We start from the raw sequence: 21,656 nt of genomic DNA on the forward strand, positions 1-21,656 counted from the left end.
GCTCTTTCATTTTTCAACAGCCTCGACTTGAAAAACACCAACAGGAGATCAGGGCCTCCGACTCCTGCTGGCTTGTTCACTGGGAGAATCAATTATAGCCTAATTACCTCAGGGGGTTAATTAGCCTCGTGTAGCTTGGGTGTCCTCTGTGAACAGAGCAGCCTGTCAGTCCCCGGTCAGTGAGCAGGGGCGGCCGCAGCAGAGGTTTCCCAGGGAGAAGCTTGCCGCGGGGCTGGGAAGGGGCCCCTGCCTGTCAGGGGTGGACGGTGCAGCTGCTCCCCGGGGCTGGCAGAGGTGGGAGGTGCTGATGGAGGCGAGTCCCTGTCTAATTTAAACGTCCCCACACCACAGGTGCTCGCAGATGTAGAGACCGACAACTGCGGCAGCAAGAAGAATTACAGAACAGTGCAAGTTCTCAGGCCAGCAGTTGGCGGAAATCACTAGAATCAGGGAGAAGGCACGGAGCCCCGAGCAGCTCAGGGAGCCAGCCATCTGAGGCCAGAGGCTGGGGCGCCACCGGCAGCCCCTGCAAACATTGTCTTCCAGCGACACAAAGACACAGGACAAAGTAAAGAGGCATCGTCACCAGCCACGGTCAAGAGCACAATGGGATCGACACAGCCCTATCTTTGCAGGGCAGGGTCTACACTCCCATACCACCGTCCTACGCGGATGAAGGAGGCCCTAGATGCAGTGGACACGTGCCACAGCAGTGCGCTTTCCCTGGGACGTGCTGCCGTGTGGCTGGGTCACATCTATCTGGTCTATACCAGCTGGAACAGGTCTGGATATTAAGGAAGAAGAAGCACTACTTCTTGTTTTAGGTTATTTGGGCAAATCGTAGAGAATTTAAAACTGGTTTTACAGTTAAATAAATGCGAGTTCAAAGACTGGCTCTGTCACTTATCAGCTGTGTGAACTTGGGCAGGTCACTCAATGTCTCTGAACTTCGTTGTCTTCCTCTGTACAGTGGGGGTGAGCAGACATACTTCCCGCCATTGTTGTGAGGATTAACTGTAACAGTGCTGGGCACATTCAATAAATATTTGCTTCCTCTGAAAATAACCCATCTGTAGGTTAACAGCACCCATTTGATCTTGAGGGTTTCTTTTTTAAACTGAAGTTTCTATGTGATCATAGGGATGCTCTGGAAGTTTCCCAATATTCGGTGACATAGGTGAGAACTGGAGTTGCTTTCTTTGGCCAGTAGGAAAAGGGACAGGGCATCAGCTCGGGGATGAGGCAGAAGAGGAGCAGCCCCTCCCTGCTTTCTCAAACATGCAGAACCAGGGTACTTGCCGGGCCTTTCCTCCTAGTCACCATCAGGAATGTGCAATTGGTTTCAAAGCACAAGTGACAGCCACTGAATAGGGACTGGTGGAAAGTGATGAGCACACAATGCAGCCAAAGTATAGTACATACTCCTCGTCCAGGCCATTCAAAACCCAAGCGACTGCATTTTCATCTACATCATTTATTCATCTTCCTTTGAAATGTGCTATTTTGGAAGCATCATTTTTTTTCCAGGATAGTTAATTTCCTATTTCTTTCCATTGAAATGCATGAACAAATTGGGACAGAGGCTAAATCCTGGGAAATGGCACAGTGGCTAATATAGTGACTGCCTTTACTTTCTTCTTCTGTTTTCAACTTTGCAGCTCTGGGCTAATTGCGGCTCCTGAAATCACATTTCTGCTGAGAAAAGCTAAACCTGCTTTCTGAAATGTTCACCCACCATGGAGCCAATTTCTCATCCTCACCTGGCTCAGCCGGCTTGGCAGGGAGACCGGGCTGGCTCTGTCTCCCTTGTCACGTGCACGCTGACGTGCGGGCACATTCGTGCATGGGCATGAACACGTGCTTCCACACACTTGTCACTTATGCCTAGACAGGGGCCATCGAGACACACACGAGAGGCTTCTTACACCCCCTGCATTAAATTCACTCTACACCACGAATTTATCCACAAAAGCTTAACTCGCACTTCTCTCCCACTGTCCCAGGGACAGCTCCTGGCTGTCCCCTCCTGCTCTGGGAAATTGAGGGACTCACCTCGGTGATTTGGGGGTTGGAGCACTTGACATTGTGGCTGGACCAGTCGAGCCAGGGGCTGGAGGGGCTGGTACAGTGCTGGTGGAGGGTGCATCTGCGCTCGTCGCTGCACCAGCCACACTCGAACTTCCGGTCGGCCTTGAGGCAGAGGCCGCAGCTCTCTCGCTGGGCTGCACACTTGTAGAGGTGGACTGCAAAGAGAGGGCGTGGTCACAGAGGGGACCGGAGAGGGCTGCTCACAACGTACCCTCTTCTTGCAGACACGATAAGAACTGTCCCCAACCGTGGATCACACCACCGATCATCGTTATCATTGCAAGAATGACTGATGAGGAATTCATAAATTGAGCCTCTTAGCCGTCACTTAAAGGCACTATAGAAAATAGTATTATTTGAGAGTCTTGGCTGTAGATTGAATCAGATCGGTGCTTTAATTGTGGCTTCACTACTTCCTAGCAGCGTGACAAAGTGTTTAACCTCCTTGAACCTCGTTTACTTAATCTCTAACATGGAGATAATCATTGTTTTTTGTAAGGTTTGAATAAGATGTTGTACATTAAGTGCTCAGCACAATGCCTGTAACATATCTGATGTTCTACACATGCTTATTATCTTCTCTTTGAAGTCATGCTACATTCTTCTGCTGCCATCTCTCTTACTGGCAAGCTCTCACATGTGGCCCTCATTGCAAGAGATAAGGGCTACTTTCCCCACTGCAGGTAAAGAGGAAGCTCCAAGAGAGATATAATGACTCCCAGAGCCCCACACTGGAATCCTGAAACTCCAACTCGCTGTGCTGAGCTGAGGGGACGGTGGGTCCCGAGAAGAAGGGCACCTTGCCTGGCACACTGGGAACCGCACGGGTCTGGGAGAGGAGTCAGCTTGGGCTTAAAGGAAGGCCAGGGGGCTGGCAGCAGGAGAGGCACTGCTGATTAAAAAAAAAGGGTGACACAGTCCTGTTCACAGCCCCTGTAGATGAAGCATACGTCCCCAGAAAGGACAGACTGACCACCTAACAGGACACATTTGAAGTCTGCAAACCCTTTATCTTTGCTTTTTGTCTCCTACTCACTTAAAAGCCCTAGTATAACCAGCCGGTCAATGGAACTGTGCCTTGTGAGCCTGGGGCTTAGCTCCTTTCCTGCTGGGGTTTTGGACTTAGAGTCCCAAGTAGGATTATGCAGAGGCAAAACACTCCGAAAGTCATTTTTCAAGTCTTCTGGTCAAACACATATAAGCTGTCAGGACCAGGTGGCGTGCCTCTGCTGGAGCTCAGGTGCATGGCCCAGGGGAGGGGTAAATTTTTAATTCTTCCATAGGTCCCCACCCTGTTCCTTTGCTCTGTGCAGCATCCCTCAGTCCCAGCTGCAGGGCTTATACTGAAATATTTTCCTGCCTATGGCTTCTTAAGGGAGAGGGCAGGAAGTGGGGATCTTAAAATGCACAGGAACACATTGAGCACGTGTGAATATATAGGACATGGTCCCTAGCCAAGAGCTCATTTGCTCACGATGGCCCTGAAGGGGGGGGGGGCATCCTTTCCTTCATTTCACAGATAAGGACCCCAGGATTTACAGGGGAGCGACAATCAGTCTGCATCCACAGAGATGTAGGCGAGAGAGCAGCAGCTGAACCCTGCTCTCCTGGATTCTAGAACACGAGTCCTCAAACACCGTCATCCTCTTCACCCAGCACAACGAGCAGCCTCCAGTGACGCTCAGGCTCTGGGGGGACACGCGCGTGAAGACGCCGCCGCCCGTGCCCTCCTGGAGCTTCTTCAGCGCTGTGAGAGCCACAAGCAGAGTTCCGATGCGACAGCTTGGAAGTGGCTGTTCTCTAAGCTGCAGGTGCACAGGCAACCTCCGGGCTCTAAGCCCAGATCCTCAGCAGGGAAAATGTCTCCTATCTCTCAGCAGTGAGAAAATTTGGCCTGGGTATGACGAGAAATAGGAAAAAAAAAAAAAAATCTCCCTGGCTCAGTTTCTTTCTCCCAGTCTAAGTAGCATCGATTTTCATGGCAGCATCTGGGACAGGGAGTGAGGCCTCATGGACGCCGGAACGCTCGCAGACTCTGCTGGGGCTTTCCACCCCCATCGGGCGGAAGCAGAGGCTTGTGACAACTCTCGCTACTTGAACTGTGGTGAGACAGGTGGCTCACGGTGCAGGGAGGGGATAGGGATGCATTCTGGGGGGAAGAGAGTTTAAATCCCACAGTAGCCTGAGCGGTAGATCCTCAGAGCGATGTGGGGAAGCTTGTGAGCTCTGCAATTAGACTACGTAACTCTTGGCCCATTTCTTAACCTCTTTGGGTCTCAGTTTCCTCATCTATAAAATGGCAATAATAGTAGTACCTACCTCTCAGAGTTATCGTGATGATTAAGAAAAATAATCTTTAACAAAGTACGTAGTGAGCGCCTGCCCCCAGCGAGTGCTCATCACGCTGGAGTTCCTTTGATCGCTCTTGAGAGCCAGGTGGAAACTGGTATCCGCTGCATTCTGAGTGGGCCTACCCGGCCCATGGGAGGAGCTCAACGTGGGTTTCTGGCGTGACGAATAAAGGTGGCCCTCGTGGAGTAGCCCCTCCTTCTTCAGCCCAGCTCCCCTTCCTGAGTCTCTTGCTCCAGAGGTGAGCACGAGTCCACGTGTCGGTCCCTCCCTCCCACCTCAGCACCAAGAGAGCAGCCTCAAAAACCTTCTTTGTGCAGGGACCGTGACCAGGGCCAAGGACAGGGGAACAAGAGCCTGACTGGAAACAATATCTCCATTTCCAGGGAAACTGGCAGGACATTCCTGCCTGCTGTTCTCTTAGGTCAGGTTCCACAGACACTTCAAAGCCTGCGGGAGCCAAAGAATAACGTGGATGATCCGGCGGCCGCCCGGCGGATGCTCTGGTTGTAATAAAACAGGGCTCCCAACAGGACTCCTTTGATGCCTCCAAATGTTGCTTTAGGATCCTCTGAAGAGTTCCGCTGATGGAGGGAGTGTATTATTCATGGCACAGCGGCCGGCCGGCTCTGATCCCTCCGGCCCCAGTCTTTCCCGGGGTCATGCAAAGATCAAACTTCTACCTGGAAGTAGCCGCTTACCTTTCAGGTCCTGAGGGTTGTCGATGATGAAATTGCCATTCCACACCACGGCGAAGTCCACGGCCAGGTTGCTGATGTCCATCCCGTCATACTGGTACTGCAGGGAGAGGGGCGGAGGCACACGGCTTGTGTGGTTCCTTGTCACGGGGGTCAGGGATGCAAGGAACCCCACGTGCTGCTCAAATTATCCCTACGATGCCCTTTCCTGACTCCCAGTCACTAAGGCTACCAGGATCCCACCCAAAACCCCTCGCCTGGCACTCAGTGCCTTGCATAATCTGATCCAACCTTCCCCTCGACTGCTCGCCTACAGAAATCTTTGAATTCACCTGTCTGCAAGCGCATCTGCTTAAGCCCCGTCTGTGTTTGTTGAGCTCATATTGTATAAGGAATGTAACTCTATTCCTACTTTTAACTCATCCTTACTCTTCTAGTCCAGCTGAGATCCTACCTTCCCCAGATGTCCGCTCCGACATCTCTGCCAGCCCCCTCCCCAACTTCCCTGTGTCCTGGTGTTGCTGCTTTGTGTCTTTAACCAGCACTTCCCCGGAGCTGCTGTGTCTCCTTTCATACATGAGTCTCGTCTCTCTAGAAGGTCTTCTAGAAAGTCCGTGTGTTTCTGGAGGCAGAGGCGATGGCCTCTCACTGCTCAGTAATCGCCACAGTCTGGAGCAGAGCAGTGTTGAGTGACTGGCTGGCCTGGCCCTGCGGTGGCCCTCTCTTTCTGCACACGAGCCTTACTTTGGTCAACAGTCCGCTAGGGACAGGTACCCACAGATTTCTGGGCAGAGGTCTGACCATTAAAGGCCTCAAGCTGCGTCCAAGAGTCAACTTTCTCTCTCTGCTGATCCTACAGAAGACCTCCAAGCCCTTCCCGCGGTTCAGAAACAGCCCCTCTGGGTGGCCCAGCCCCACCAGCCGCTCTGTGAAGGAGACCTCAGGGCATCTCCTGGTGGGCACTGCCCCTGCCCCCCACTCACTCAGCTCTGGAGGGCATGTCACTGTCAGCGCTCCTGCCCCCAGCCCTTCCCTGCGCCTGCCTCCCTTTGCTGTGTTCCATTCCCTTCTCATCCCGCCTTCCCCTTGCTTGGCGGCCTTCCACCGATTACAAATTCTATCAAGCGCCTGTGACCCGGGAATCTGACAGCTCCCTGATAAGAGGCCCAGATTCTCTTTATCTCTCGCTGGCGAATTAGCTTCCCTCGACACCTTCCTCACGTCACCCCTCCCCGTCTCTGGGCTGACCCCCCACAGGCAGAGACAGGGAGTTGGCAGATAAAAGATCTTCTCTGGGTTAGTGTTATAATTAAACACCTCATGCTCTCTGTCTGCCATTCGGGATTGGTTTAACCCTTGCTGCTCCTGATTCACCACTTCCTCCCTCCATCCGCGTCACCTCGGCCCACGCGTCACCTCGGCCCACGCCTCTGCTCCGGCCTTCCTCCTGTGGAGCGCCCGCCCTCTGCTTTACTGGCTCCCTGAGTGGGGACGGGGTGTGGGGTGGAGCTCACTTGCTCGGGCTGAAGTTTCGCTGAAGGCAAAGAGGTGCTCCTTCAACTTCAGAAAGGGGACAGAGCGCTTAGCTCCTGCCATAGCGTCCTCCCAGAGCTCCACCTCCTCTGGCGGAGCAGTCTGGGGGGCCAGCACACTCCCCTGTCCCTGGGGATGTGGGGTCGGCCTGAGAACCCGGAAGGTTCTGGAAGCCGGAGCAGGCCAGGCTGAGGCCTCGGCACGGGTGTGGGGGAAAGCCCTGCTCCTCACGGGGCCCGGCCCGAGGCCTCTTACCGAGCTGTTCTGGCACTGGACGCTGGAGCTGTTGAAGCGCAGGGCGGGCACGCGGTGGACGGCGCCCTGGATGTTGAGGACGCACTCGTAGCCGCGCTGGCCGGACTGAGGCTGGGGCAGGTTTCGAGCCTTAAGCGTGATTGGTTTTACCTCCCCAACTGGAATCAGGATCTCCTCCGTGGGCACCAGCTGGGGACAGTCCTTGGGGAGCAAGCAGAGAGGCTCTGTCTGTGCCCCGCTCGCGCGGTCCGACTCACCCGAGCCAGGGCAGGGACGAGGCCCTGGCGCCAGGCCGGGCCCCCTTGTCTACAGGTGGCCACTCCCTGGGGGCAGCACCTCATTTAAGGGGATGTTGAGTGGGGGGAAAATGGAATCTCTCTTAGCTCCCGGGCTTTGATATTGTCCTCACAGCCCCCAAGTTGTCCTGTATCTGGTGTGTGTGTTACAATTCACAACTTAATTTCCAAGCACTGGTTGTGGCAGGCTGTGGATTTTATCTCAGCCTGGATAAAAGAGCCTCATGCGTCCCTGTCCCTTACCTGGCAGCCCCACCTCTGGTTTCATCTTGTTCCCAGCTCCAGCGACTCTGCCCCCCTGACTGGCCGATGCCTGCGGCTGCCGTTATCACCAGCTTCAGCTTCCGGCCCAAGCTGAGCTGGGCTTCCAGGAGGTGGATCAAGCCCTCCCAGCAATACTCTAAACGCTTGCACCGGCTTCTTATCTCACTTCATTACCAGGCCCTGCATGGATGCCATGTTGCTTTCGAAAACAAAACCGAAAAAAAGAAAGTCTTGGTAGGGAGGGCCTTTGGGAAGGACCACCAGAGAGGGACAGGGAGGAGGAAAGATCGAGTTTCCTGAGATATGTGCCTAGATGCTGCTTCTCGACCAGCGGTCAAAGTACCATCCCTACACCTCCAATCTCCTTTTTCTCCCTCTGCCTCAGGAAACATGAGCCCAGAAGCCTCTGGCAGTGAGGATGTAGAACCCGCATGGAATCGCTTCCTCTCTCCAGGGATGAACTCGGGAAATCCTTGCACGTGACTCCTCTTCCCCATTCCCTTCCCCTGGGCAATGGTTCTTAGCGGGAATTCTCGGAATGCACGGGCACTAATGTTGCTGTGAGGCCCACAGAGGTGCTATTGGCATTTGCTGCCGTGGCCAGGATTCCTGGACTTCCTGCAAGATGTACGACAGTGTCCAACAACAGAAAACTCTCCTCCTAACGCCAAAGGCGATGCCCGTTAAGAGCCTTGTGCAGTGCCGGCAATGTTGAGCCGTGGCCCAGCCTTAGATGGGGAATCGGGAGAGCTGGCTGTCTGGTGTGGCTTAGGCTGTCGCCTCTTTTCCTGGGCCCTAGTTGCAAGCCCCTTGGCATGTGGCCCCTGCCTACTTCCCTCTTAACCCTGTGATTTTTGCACATCATGGTCTAGCCAGACTGAACATATGGTTAGTTATGAGGTGCCACCTCCCTTACTGGATCTGTCTCTGGTCCTTTGAACATGCTTTTCTCTCTGTCCAAAACACCCACCCCTGCCTCCTAGTCTCTGTCTTCCTCCCGGCCCCTGCCCTGTCTCCTCCCCTCTTAATCAGCCTTCAAACTCAGCTCAGCATCTCCTTCTCTGGCAGGCCATCCCTGACCCTGTCCGTGTACTGGATCAGGGTGGGTTATGGATCTTCTCCCATGATCTCATTTGACCCACAGGATTGCAATTTCTTGTTGACTTGCTGTCCTCACTGGGCTGCGAGCTTCTTGCAAATTAGCTGCATCTCATTCACCTCCATAAACCCAGTCTTCAGCCCAGTGCCTGACATGTAGTGGACACTTGGTCACTCTTTGTGGGAAGGCAAATGGAAAAGAAGAAAATAAAGCAACCCACGGAAAGATCTCAAAGTCTCCTTTTAGCTCCCACTCTGCAGATTCTTTAGAGATGAGGCAAAGTCCTGCCTTCTGGACATCAAGAGGCTTGAGAAGGAGTTTGATTTTCAAACGCTGGGGCTGGAAATGGTCATGGGTTTTGGAGTCACATGAATTCTAAAGTGGCATGCCCATATCTATTAAGACATCCTGAGGATGTATGAAGAGCTGAGCCCAGAAGAAATTCCCCACAGAGACCTTTGTAGGAGGGTTTGGATGGACCTGAAGGGTCACTGGTGTCGTCCCCTGTCTGCTGGCCAGTTGCATGTGAGGACTCCAGGCAGGCTGGGCCTCCTCCACAGAGACGATCCCAAGGCAACCCCAGAACAGATGGGTCCCTGTCTAGGAGCCACTCAGTCAAGCTGTGAACTCATAAACTTGCTCTTTACTGCACTTTCACTTTCGTTCCCCGCGGGCACTCTTGACAGAGCCTTTCATATATTTATAGCCAAGAAAAAAATGAACACCACTTTAGGGAAGCCCAGGCATTCCACGGAAAAGGAGACACCACTTCCTCTTAGTGGCTAAAAGAATCCTCGTCGAATCTATTAAGTTAGAATTTTAATTTAGGTTAGAAATTAGGCTGAGGTATAATGGGGTGTGTGTGCGTGTGTCTGTGTGAGTGTGTGTGTGTGAGAAAGAGAGAGAGAAAGACAGTGAGAGAGAACAGATTTGCAGACTCTGAACCAGCTGATGAATTGTAAATGATGAACAGTTGTTTTTCATCTTTAATGAGCTTAGACAACAAATTTGAATTTCAGTAGCAAGGTCTTAAAGATGTGCGTTTGGAAGTATGATGTCTTAGATTAGTAAACAAGATCGTAGAATCCTTTTAACTTTGACAAAAAAAGTGTGTGTGTGTGTGTGTGTGTGTGTGTATAAATAAATATGTAACAACACACACGCATACACATTTATCTTTTTGGCTGGGTTAAGCCCAGTCCAACCTGAAAGTTAGAGAATCATGAGTAGACTTTATGAACACTCTCGTGAGTTTTTTAAAGGGATTCTGGAATTTTAGAAAAATTTCCCACGGTCTGCTGTTTCAGACCTTTTGGAACTAAATTTAAGGACAATGATTAGGGTCTTCCCAAATGCCTAAATGGGCTCTAAGATTCCCCAGTAGAAAAAGGATGTCTTATGCTTTGCTTATTTGGCTATTTCTCTGAGGTCAGACAGAATAGGATTTTTCCTTCTGTTTTCTAGGATAAAGGAAAGAAGTTGTTGGTGACCCAGGTACACTCTCTTTATCTTGGGAAATGGGACGATCCAGACCCTTTGGGTTGTGAGATGGTTCTGGTGAGTATATTCATGAGGGGCAGTGAGTCTTGGGTGGAGAAGGCAGTGGTTAGGGCTGAAGGCAGCTGCAGGAGACTGGCAGCCCACGGACTGCCAAGTTGTTGAAACGCCAGTTCCTCTGGGGCTTGAGGACAGTAGTGGCTTCATCAGATACACTGAGGCCCCTTCCAACCTGTTTGCTTCTGGGAGTACACACACGCACACAAAGAGGCACATACATGTGCATACGCGCACACACACACACATACACACACACACTACCTGTCCCAAGAACACTAAAGCAAATAATCATCAGATGCTTTTTCTGAAGAATGTTAAGACTGTTGTTATCGTGTTTTCATTTTTGTTTTGAGACACAGTCTCCTTCTGTCACCCAGGCTAAAGTGCAGTCATGTCATCATAGCTCACTGCAACTTCAAACTCCTGGGCTCAAGCAATCCTCCTGCCTCAGCCTCCCAAGTAGCTGGGACTACTGGCGTGTGTCACCATGTCCGGCTAATTTGTCTATTTTTAGTAGAGATGGGGTCTTGCTTTTGCTTAGGCTGGTCTCCAACTCCTGAGCTCAAGTGGTCCTCCCGCCTTGGCCTCCCAGAGTGCTAGGATTACAGGGTGAGCCACTGCACCCGGCCTGTTGTTATTGTTCTTATATACTGATCCTCACGGTCTTCTGCATGACCTCTTGAGGTCATCTGATTCCTCCTGTCTCCAGGCCAGCTGGAGCCAGGATCACCTCCTCTGCAGCAACCTTGGCTTAAATCAAGATGAACAGCTGTCCTGTTTGGGAATATCCCAGGGTGGGGGCAGATGGGGAAGAGGAAGCACAACCACACTGAGGGCAGGGACCTTGGGGTAGGAGCCCTGTGAGTCTCGGGGCCCCCTTGCCCACCCTCTTCGGCTGTGCTCTTCCAGCTTTCTGTGCTGGGGACCCGTGAGCCCTCTGAAACGACTTCTCCCATGTGGAAATGGCATTATCTTCACCCACTGGACTTCAAAGAGAGAGAGCAGCCAGCATCCTGGGAAGCTAATCGGATTTATTTGGTTCTATCTTTCCCCTGGGACAGGGCATAAAGAAGATATTTATGTATCTATATCTCACTAGGCCTGGTTTAGCCATGGAAGAAGATGAGCTTTAAAAGCTGAAAGCCATACATACTCCCGCGCACACCCGCTTGCTAACACCTTGTCACAGCCTGATCCAGCCCAGGGAGGTAGAGATTTTGGGGGCCCCATCCGAGATCTGCTGTACTCTGAGTGCTGGAAAGGTCTGGCTCATTACCTTAAGAGAGCTCGAGAGATGGTTCCACTGAAATTCAGTTTCCTCAACTACAAAATGGTGCCAATAATACCTGACAACCCTAGATTGCAGGACAGAGGAATATGAAAGTACATTTTAAGTGGAAATCCAAAAGCTGTCTGGAAAGTATCCAGCCATTGTTAATGTAAGGAGAACACATTATATGGCTAGATACTTTCCGGACAGCCCTCGTAAGCTGGATTAATAATTGTTAACATTACTGCCTATTTCTCGTGTGTGTGTGTGTGTGTGTGTGTGTGTGTGTGTGTGTGTGTGTCTGTGCGCACGCGCGCCAAGAACAGAGGACTTCAACTCATTCAAGGCCATCTTGGAATACTGACTGTGAATCCTGATTTCTATATTTATTTGACAATCACAGGAAAATTGTTTAACTTATCGAACTAAGCCTCAGTTTATTTATCTATCGTAGAATCCACTTCCTGTATGGCATACTTAAGATTAAATGAGATTTATATATATATAAAATGCTGCATCCATAATAAGCACTCAATAAATGTTAACTACTAATACTTTCATTCTGAATGGCATCCACTCCAGCACAGCTGTTCCTCGTTGTCAAGCCTGGGCATGGGACTTGTTCCATCATCCCTCCGGAAAAATGTGTGCAGATTTCCCTCATACGCCGGCTGCTTTTTCCTCTGCAAATGGCACTACCGACCCATCTTCCAGGGCAGTTTCTCCATCTGCAGGGACGGATTTGTGCTGGTCCATCCATGCCCTGAACCCTCACGACCAGCAGCGACGGGCCAGGTTGAAGCCAGGCCAGCAAGTATTGCCATGGCTATGGAAACGAACAAGCTCACGGGCCCTGCTTTTCTGTAGAAAGCAGACCGTACTCAGCCTTTTCAGATGCTTGAGTTCTCTGTAGCCTTGGGCAAAAAAAAAACCCCTAAATTTTTAGCATCTTGCTTACCACAGATGTCAAATATGAATTATGTGAAACCGCAGGGCTGTTTTGAGAATCAATGGATTTGCCAGATGTCAGTGGTTCTCAATCTTTAGCTTCACCTGGGATGGAGCCCGAGAATTTGAATTTCTAATGTGTTACCAGGTGGCGCCGGAGCTGCTGGTCCCTGGCAGGCGCTCTTTGAGAACTCCTGCCCGGTGTGAAAGTCACAAATGTGTGCTGCTTTAATGTTGCCATAGTAATCAATGGAGCTCATCAGTTATACATTGTTTCTAGGAAGTAGACAGACATAAAATTTTGATTCAAAGTTGGGAAAGGAGGCTTACTGGAAATCTAAAAGAGATATTCTAGGAACCCCAAAGAGACAGCTAAGCAATTTCCAGTCCCCCCAACAGCATGCAGCCATCAGAAGAGACTCCTGATAGACTAAGAGAAACCTTATATCCAAGGCATGGGGCATGGGGCATCTTTGCTGTTCCTCACATTTTGAGGAATGGGGTTCCCCTAAAGCAGATCTTTGGATAGAAAAGAGCCAGGCCTTGGAGCAATGTGCTGAGAAGGGATGTGTGCCCGTCTGTGGCTAAGCGCTAAGGCGGCATTTTAGGAAGCCTAAAGGAAGTGGCCGGGCAACCTCGCTGGGAATCTGCGCCTTATTTCCTTTCCTGACCGAAGCTGGGAGCTGGATGGAGCGTGGGCTTTCCTCCCTGTCCTCAGGAGAGCCAATCCCTGGGGCTCGTGCGGCCATCCAGCCCATTCCCATTCAGGGTGACTGGGAGAGGAGGGGGCAGAACCCCAAGGCGCAGACCTCAGGGGCAGAAAATGAAACCAAAAGGAGGTGGGAAGTCTCCGGGTTTGCTCCCAGGGCTCTTTTGCTATTGATTTATCCTGAGTTGCAGGGAGGCAACAGCTTCTCTCCGGCCAGCTTTCTGGAATGTTTGAGCCTCTCACCCGAGGCTGAGAGGGAGCTGTGTTTCGGTCACTTCTGAACGGTGTGAGGGAGGCCGGGCCTGTTTCCAATTAGCCCTCTGGGGCGCAGGCCTCCGGGCCTCACGCACACCCGCACACCCGGGCGGGGTTTATTTGTCTTGCTCCGTGTGACACTCTGCCTGCCCTTGCTCCAGCTGCAGGTCGCTTTCAGGCTTGGCTGTGGTTTCTCTTTGCCTGAGGGGGTGTCCTCCGAGAAAAGGGAGCAGATGCTCTTGTGTGTCCAGGTCTGTACCTCAGCCTCTGTGTTCTGGGGGCCTCTTCCATCTATTGTGTTAAGAAGCTCAGGAGTTCACAGTGGCTCAGGTGAAGGCAGTGTCTGGGACTGTGTGTCCCACTCTTCACTGCCCAGCCTCTGTCCCTGGCCAGGCCTCCCGCTGGGGCCCTGCTCTTCCTGGCTGGCCGGCCCCCCTCAGCCATTGGCTCCCAAACTATGGCAACGGCTCCCATTCCCACCTGCAGCTTTTGGGCCCTTTTCTCTGAGTGAGAAGACTGGCCCAAAAGGATTCCAGGGCTGGAATTAATTTCCGGTGTCCACTAAGACCCATGTAGTGCTTTCAGGCCAGCTGCGTTAAAGTATACCCACTGGCCAAAGGAAAATCCTTTTTCTGAAAGGTTCCCAGAGCACGAGATGCCTGGTTCCATCATGCTGAGGCACCTGTGGATGTGTCTGTCTTAAATGCCACCTGTGGGGACCATCTATATTTCTCCCTTTTCAGACAGGCAAATTCCATTTTTTTGACTGACTGTAATGCATGTTGTTTCAGAAACTAAGAAAAGTTCAAGGCCATAGGTATGTGTTTGGGAAACCTTTAAAGGTCTATTTTCTTAAACTTAGACATGGAAGCAACCAGCAGAGCCATCAAGATTAGGAGACACAAGAGACACAATTTCTTGGAATCTTAGAAAAGTAGGAACAAGCCCCATCAATGGAATCTGGGTAGAGAGGTCATTGGTTCATCCGTTCTTTCATGCATGCAGTCCACAAACGTTCACTGAGTAAGATACTGAGGCTCTAAAGATAAGACATAATCCTTGCCTTCAGGGAGCTTATAGCCTAGCGCAAGAGGAAGATTGTATAGAAAGACTACAGTAGTGTGTGAATATGCTGCATTGTCACTCATTAACGTTTGTGGATTTTCTAAAAGGTAGAACAAGAGGGAAATGTGTTTACATGCACACTTGCATTTTTATGAATACACAGGGTCTCTACAGTTGTTCAAACACAACTGGCCAACCTGGGCATGAAAAGCATTAGACACAAGAATGGGAAACTTACCATGTAGGCTTCACTGTCCTGAGACATGCTACGCATACGCAAGACAGTCAACATCAATGAATAATCATTGAATGGAATATTCATTGGAAAGATAAGCAATTTGATATTTCACTGTGTTGATAACAAAGGTGGGTCAGGCTTTAGGGAGGGAGCTTCAACTGTATAACAAAATAAGACTTTTAGTAACGCCTGGTTCTTTTTACTAGCTGAATTTCTCTCTCGTACTACAAGGCCACCCACCCAGTCCTACATCAGAGTCAAAGAATCATTGAATTTTAGAGTTGGAAGAGAAGTTGGCATGAAAGAATGGTTGAGAGTGAATGTTTTATTGAACTAGACTGTGTCTGCAGCTAAGCAAAGGGCCAGACTCAAAGAACAAATGGCATTCACTATACTCTTCTAGACCAGGGAGTCTGTTTGGTTGGATATGTTTCCTCTAAGCTTTTAGTCTCAACCCCCGGTTACCTTCAAGCTTTTTTCTTGAATGGACACAGTCTTAGGAGTCTGATAGATACAGCCTCTGCCTCTGGGGTCATTTGCTGCCAGTTTTTTGAGCTTTATAATAACAGGGCTTTCTAACGTGTAGACTCTCTGGTAAGAGGGCCAAGAAGGGCCAGGAGAAGGAGATGGCCAAAGCCATTGGACTGACCATCTAAAAAGTGAGGGGCCACTCAGATTCACTGGGGACGTTGCCATGCCAAGCTGAACCCTTCTTACCTCAGAAATATTAATCCGGCCCTCTTGGAAGGAGCAGGTGGTGGGATCGTGAGTGCAAAGGTTACGGTACTTGCACCAATGGCAGCGGAAGGCGCTGTTGACACAGGACAGGCACCTGCAAAGACAGAGAAAGTAAGAGGCAAAGAGAAGGGAGAGGAGAGGGAAGGTAAGGGCAGGTCAGGCGGCCATGCGTCATGATGGAAATCTTTAATGTAGTCTTACTCTCAGGACGGCAGACTGGTAGGTCATCCTCTAGCACTGAGTATTGTGGATTCTCCATCCAAGGTGTTTACGGGACCAGAAAATTGGAAAGACAATGAGACCTGAGTGGGACTAATGTAACTTACAAAGCAGCAGTGTGCTGCAGCTGGCCTGTACCTGCTCATGAGAGCTGATCATATTTTCAGGAATTTTGCAAGGTAGACATCAGGTTGGTAGCTTGAAACTGGCAATGGTAGGAATATTTACACCACAGAAATGAGCAATGCTGCAAAGTAGGTTTTTCCCCAATTGCTGGTAGTTAAACATTTACCAACATACCATTGCGTATAAGATAGAGTAGCCGAAAGAGCATAGGGCTAGAAATTGGGTAGATCCAATTCCAGTCTTGCCTCTGCTGATACCCTGGGGTCACCTGGAGTAAGTCACTTCACCCTCTGAATTGAAGTTTCTCCATCTGTGTGTAATAAAATATTCCTGTCTATGCTGCAGAGCTGGTTAGTGTCAAATGAGATAATGCACAGAAAATGGTTTCGAAAAGTACAATGCTAAATGTGAGTATTATTTTCAAGTGCTTAAATTACCTGTTATTTCAACCTCTTAAATAACATGTGAGTGTTAACAATTGCTTCATATCACCTGTGTTATTGAACTTGAGGGAGTTAACAGAATCGAATGATAACTTTGTCCCACTCCTCAAGGTGTCCAGGCATGGAACAATAGAATATGTGTGCGGCACATGGCTTTCCAACCAGGGTGAGTTCTTTCCTTCCAGTTTCGCCTGGAGGCTGTGTATATTATTTTGGCTCTCTGGGCCTGATCAGACCATTATAATGCAAATAGCTCTTGTGGGTGGGGTTGGTCTTCCTCCTCCTTGCCACCTTCCCTACTCTACTCTGGTCTTTCCTTAGACCAGTCTGGAATGGACAGGCTAGGTTTGCAGTCTGGCGCCACCTGGTGGGGTCCTGATTACATTTGGCCGTTTGGGGATCCCACCAGGGTCACTGGCTAAGAGGTCATAGTGTAATAGGTGTGCTCACCTAACCCACCTACACTTCCCCTTCCCATGAACATCATTTTATCCCTTCTGCACATGCCCAAAGTTAGTTAGTTTCTAAGCTTAGGCCAATGCTATTTTGTGTACTCTCAAATCGACTGGTTCTTGCTACCATCTTACAATTCAGTAAGTAAATAATGAGAATGGACCAGGGACCAAAGGACGGTGGCACTGGGGCTCTAGCCAGACCTGGATCTTCTGGCTAATGTTGTGAACGTCACTGTAGGATGTATCCTCTGCGGGCCTCAGTGTACAGAGGGGTCTCAGCTCAATTCTGTGACTTTTCACTGTGAATGTCGGGAGTAGAGAGGGGTAAGATAGATAGATAATGTTTGGGGATAAAATGGAATCTTTGCTGTCAAGGAGACCTACTTTTTTTCTGTTCAGACTTGCTGCCTGTGACAGCATCTCTGTTGCCATAGCACTGGATCTTCGAAAATGGTGACATCACACTGGGTTGCCATGGGGATGAGGGTGCTCTCACAAACAATGGATTCCATCATCGCCATGTTGGAGTTTGAGAAGGAGGGGAGAAGTTCTCTCTCCAAGATGATTGTATTTCCCAAAGCAGGGTTGGCTGGGATTGGAATGCGGTGGTCAGTGAGCAATTTTGTCCATTTCAGCTTCAGCTGCTTTCTGCTTTGCTTTGGTTCCTGCCAGACTATGTTTACCATTTGTTCTATCTTTCCCAGCACATCTATTGATTTGTCCCAATGGGGCTCAGATATGTCTCCTTCCTTGACTATTATATGTAGAGAGAGACCCTGTAACTCCAGAAGATTATTCTAATCATGAAAGTCAAGATATGAAAAGGGGAGGCTGAGGAAGAATAGCTCATATCTCTATTTTAATGGCCAAAGATTCCCTTAGGGCTTAGCTGCAAACAGACCCTCTCACCAGCTCGACTGCTGAGCCCATTGTGCCCATAGCTTGGACCCTACAGACCTGATGCCCCTGGAGTTCTGCATGTGATGTAGATCTCGAGTGGCTGCTGTTCTGGGCAATGGGAAGGGATGTCCTCAATTACTGCTCCCTGTGGCATGGAGCTCTTGTTTGGCCTCTCCTTTTGCTGAATGTCCAGGGTCATTGGTCCTAAGACCTTTATGTGGCTCTCTTATAGAGACTTGTGTTTCCCTCTTTGTAAACCAAATGGTGCATGAGTTCCCAGCTTCTGTGGAAGGGTCACAGTTTCTCTTCCAAAGAGGATCAACAGAAACTAAGTAGGGGTCTCTCTCCTCCCTTCCTGACCCTGCTTTTTCCTTGTGAAATGCTCCCAGCTTCCTGCACAGCTGTGGGATCTCCTAGCTTGAGGGCGCCAGTTGGCAGGCATTCAGCTCTTGGAGATGGCTGGTGAGGCCAGCTGAGCTGAACTCAAGCCCCTCTGGAGGCTGGTGGTTTGGTCTCTCTTGTTTCCTCTCCTCTTTCAAAAGTTGAAAGATGGATTTGGAAAATGGTAGAGTTAAAGCCTCCACTCACCCTGCACAGCGCAGGTCCTTTTATTGTATGCTCAGGGGTGCTTTTCCACTTCTTGCTGTGCACGTAGCTAGCCGACTCCCTGTCTTGGAGTCCTTCATTTGGTTATGGGATGATGTGTCCAAATTCCACTCACTGTCCATCTCTACCTTCAAAGACATCACCAACTGGTCTAAAATGGAGAACTTTTCTTGTGATTCCTGGGCCATGACCCTCTTTTTACTGCCTCGGCTTGAGAGCTGGGGGTAGGGTGTGTTGGGGTGGGGGCTAAGGAAGACTGAGATCAGAGGCTACAGAGAGTGAATTCTGTTCAGTTTAATATAGTGACATTTATGCACAGTGTACTCTGTCCAAACAATGTGGAAGGGCCCATAGGGAGACTATGAGGTGACTACAACATGATTCCTGTCCCAAAGAAGCTTAGAGTTGAGGGAGAGAAGCCCCGCACCCACATCTAGACCCAGAGCAACACTCTTTGCAGTAAGTGCTTACAGTTGGTGGGCGCTGCAGTTGTAGAACTTGAACTCGGTGCTAACAAATATCTTCCCTGTCTCCTTGGACCTCAGCTGCAGCTCTAGCCCAAACCAGTCTGGAAAAGAAAAGATTGGAGTAGAGTGACAACCTGGGGACCCAGTGGACAGCCTGAAGGTAAAGGGTAAGTCATGAAGCCACCTTAGGGCTTTCTTGGGGGACAGATGGCAGATAGAACCTGCCTGAATCACCTCTTCTCTTCCCAAGAGAGTCCCTTTGGGTGATTACCAGCCTGTCCCTCAGACCCAGATATTCCCTGGCCATGGTGGGGAGGAACGCATTCCATGGAACCCCCTGCCTTGGTCAGGCCTGTTCAGTTACTGAAAGAATTTCAGAAATCTTAGGCCAGTGCACCCAGTTCTGTGGTGAGGACATGATGAAAACCACCAGTGGAAGCCATCCCATTCCTGGAAGGGGATGGGCAGTCTGGAAAGACTCTGCAGCCTTAACCCAAATGGAAGCAAGGGTTGTTCTTCTTTCTGAAATTTGCTTTGGGGCATGACAGTTTGCTTTCAAACTCAAACAGGTCCCGTAAGCCAATGTGAGCATCTGGTATAAGAAGAGCTGGCCAGGCAACTTCCGTGCCTGGCACTTGTGCCCCCACCTCACCACGGTAAAGCAGCCCCTAGCACGTGACCCTCATGGCACATACTTCTTACCTTGGTCCAGAGGGATGACAGGGACATCCTTGGGCCCAGGCGAGATGCAGATGACCTGGCTCCCAGACACCTGCCCCTCCACCTCTGTCAGGTTCCCAAAGGCACAGGAGATGCCCGCAGACAGATCGGGAGCGTCACTCACAACCAGGCTGAGCTGCGGGGAGGAGCAAAGTGATGATGCTGTAGGAGGAGCTCAGGAGACTGGGGCTCCGGGCCTGGCCCTGCCGTGGCCCATTGCACCTGCTCACTGATCTCCCCAACCTCATCCATAAAAGAAGGGTGTCAGTCCAACTCCTGAGCTCAAGCGATCCTCCAGCCTCGGCCTCCCAGAGTGCTAGGATTACAGGCAAGAGCCACGGTGCCCGGCCAACACTTCTTTTAATGGTAAACATACTACAGACTCTCAGGAAAATCTGATGATTGAGAAAATATTTAATGGCAAAAAGCTGCTCTGAATCCAGTGTACTTTTAAATGAGTCTGTGCTCAGTTACCGCAATGCAACATCGAAGCGGTATTTGAATAGATACAACTCGCGACCGGCTCCCTCTCGCCATGAGGGGCACCCACAGGGTTCGGGGTGATGACACCCCTGCAGCCTCCACGTTGAGGACCACGACGTAGGGAGGCTCCGTTTGTCTTCCTACCCGCACCCGGCGGTACTTATTTGCAGTGGGTTTCTCAGTCGCAATGGGCATCACCTCGCCTTCCCGCATGTTTGTTTGCTGCTGAATCTCTGTCCCACTTTCGTTTCCATGGAACCAAGAGACTTAGGTACAAACTCCCCTGTTTATTCCCTCAGCTCCGTTGGAGTTAAAACCTCCTGGTGAGGATGAATGAAACGAAATTTTGGAAGGTTCATTAACTAATTAACATTCGTGAATGCTCATAAAACCTTCAGAATGAAATACCAGTGCAGGGCCCGAGGACATAAAATATCTGGGGTTGTACCTTGACTAGTAGTTAAGGGCTATTTTATTCTCTTTAATATTCTCTTTAAGCATGTACTGACTTCGAATGGAGTCTCGGTCTCTCCCTCTTTTAAGCTCTTTCTCTCTTACACATACACACACACACAAAGGCAACTTGCAGGTTTCTGTGACAGCGTAGCAAGCGGAGGATTATAAATACAGCAGATACTAAAAATGTGCCGTTATCCGGTATCGGATTGCATTATGCAGTAGACGTTTGTTACTAAATGCAAAATCTAGATATACAAAACGGATCAATGGGTAATGAATTTGCAGGGAGTCTGGAGGACGACTGTGCCCTTTACAGCAGAAGTTAGCACGGGTTTGCTACAAACAGAACGTTTCCTTGGGTCTTTACAGTCTGGCCAAGTCACAGGTACTTGTGCAAGTGTTCAAGGAGCACCTGCACACAGGTGCACGCTCCGCACTCCTTCTCCCCGTCCCCCCTGGCTGAGTCACTCACCAGCCGGCTGTGCTCAGACACCGAGATGCTGCTGGGATGCACCGCGAGGCTCATGCACTGGCTTATGCTGGCAGCAAATCGATTAGGTTCCCAGGCCCGCTGGCACTTGTCCCTGCGGGAGCACCTGCCATAAACACAAATTCACAAGAGGTCAGGCCCCTGGGACCCAGCTGTCTGGCTCTATTGTCCCTTGGGTGGGAAGGGGGTGGGGTTGCTGCCCTGAGGCCTGTGGCTCGTCTTCTCCTGACGACTTTCACTGTACTCCAGAGGGCTTTGGGGACTCCCAGATGGTCTCTATGGCAGCTAAAGACAGACTAAGAGGAAGGGGGATTAATCCCCAACATGAGAGATGCAGTTTAGACATACAGGATAACTCCTCACAGCGCTGTGGGATGCGGGGCTGAGCAGGTGAGGGCAGCAGCAATAGGCTGGCCCAGCAATAGGCTAAGCCATGAACCTTGCGGTCAGGGTGCCTGGGCTCTAACCCAGGCCTGTCACCTACTTGGGCAAGGGACTTAATCTCTCTCTGTCTCAGTTTCCTCAACCGTAAGAGAACGAGGATGATGATAATACCTACTTCAGGTAGGTTTGTGTAAGGACTGAAGGCGTTACTGCTTAGAAAATGGCCTGGCACGTAGGAGGTGCCGTGTCAGTGTTAGCCCTTATAATACTAATATCAATGATGACGAGAATGATTAATATTATTATTCCCCTCCAGAGGAATTTTAAAAGTAGGAAAGGGTCTTATTTTTTGGGACAGTGTGCCTGTGATCTTGGGGGTGGATTAATAGCTCTTTGAAGGCAGTGGCCATGTTTTATTCATTGGGATATTCTACCTGTCACATGGTGTATTTTAAATAAACGTCCGTGCCATGAAATAATGCCTTGAAACCGAGAGACAGACAAGGAGCCTGTGTCAGAAAGCTCGTGCGGCTGTTTCTCTC

The 21,656-nt window shown here is 50.2% G+C and overlaps 1 protein-coding gene across 1 annotated transcript in view; it reads right to left on the minus strand.

The window, feature by feature from the left end:
* Window positions 1-21,656, minus strand: part of PLXNA2 (plexin A2) — a 207,309-nt gene that overhangs the window by 48,643 nt on the left and 137,010 nt on the right. The window contains exons 6-12 of the mRNA XM_012638836.1: window positions 20,713-20,836; window positions 19,281-19,434; window positions 18,583-18,679; window positions 15,342-15,456; window positions 6,924-7,124; window positions 5,139-5,235; window positions 2,053-2,243 (exon numbers count right to left, since the gene is read on the minus strand). Of these exons, the coding sequence (XP_012494290.1) occupies window positions 2,053-2,243; window positions 5,139-5,235; window positions 6,924-7,124; window positions 15,342-15,456; window positions 18,583-18,679; window positions 19,281-19,434; window positions 20,713-20,836 (979 nt within the window). The remainder of the gene's footprint in view (window positions 1-2,052; window positions 2,244-5,138; window positions 5,236-6,923; window positions 7,125-15,341; window positions 15,457-18,582; window positions 18,680-19,280; window positions 19,435-20,712; window positions 20,837-21,656) is intronic.

This window comes from Propithecus coquereli, unplaced genomic scaffold (genome assembly GCF_000956105.1).
Source record: "Propithecus coquereli isolate 6110/MARCELLA unplaced genomic scaffold, Pcoq_1.0 Scaffold135, whole genome shotgun sequence".
Lineage (NCBI taxonomy): Eukaryota > Metazoa > Chordata > Mammalia > Primates > Indriidae > Propithecus > Propithecus coquereli.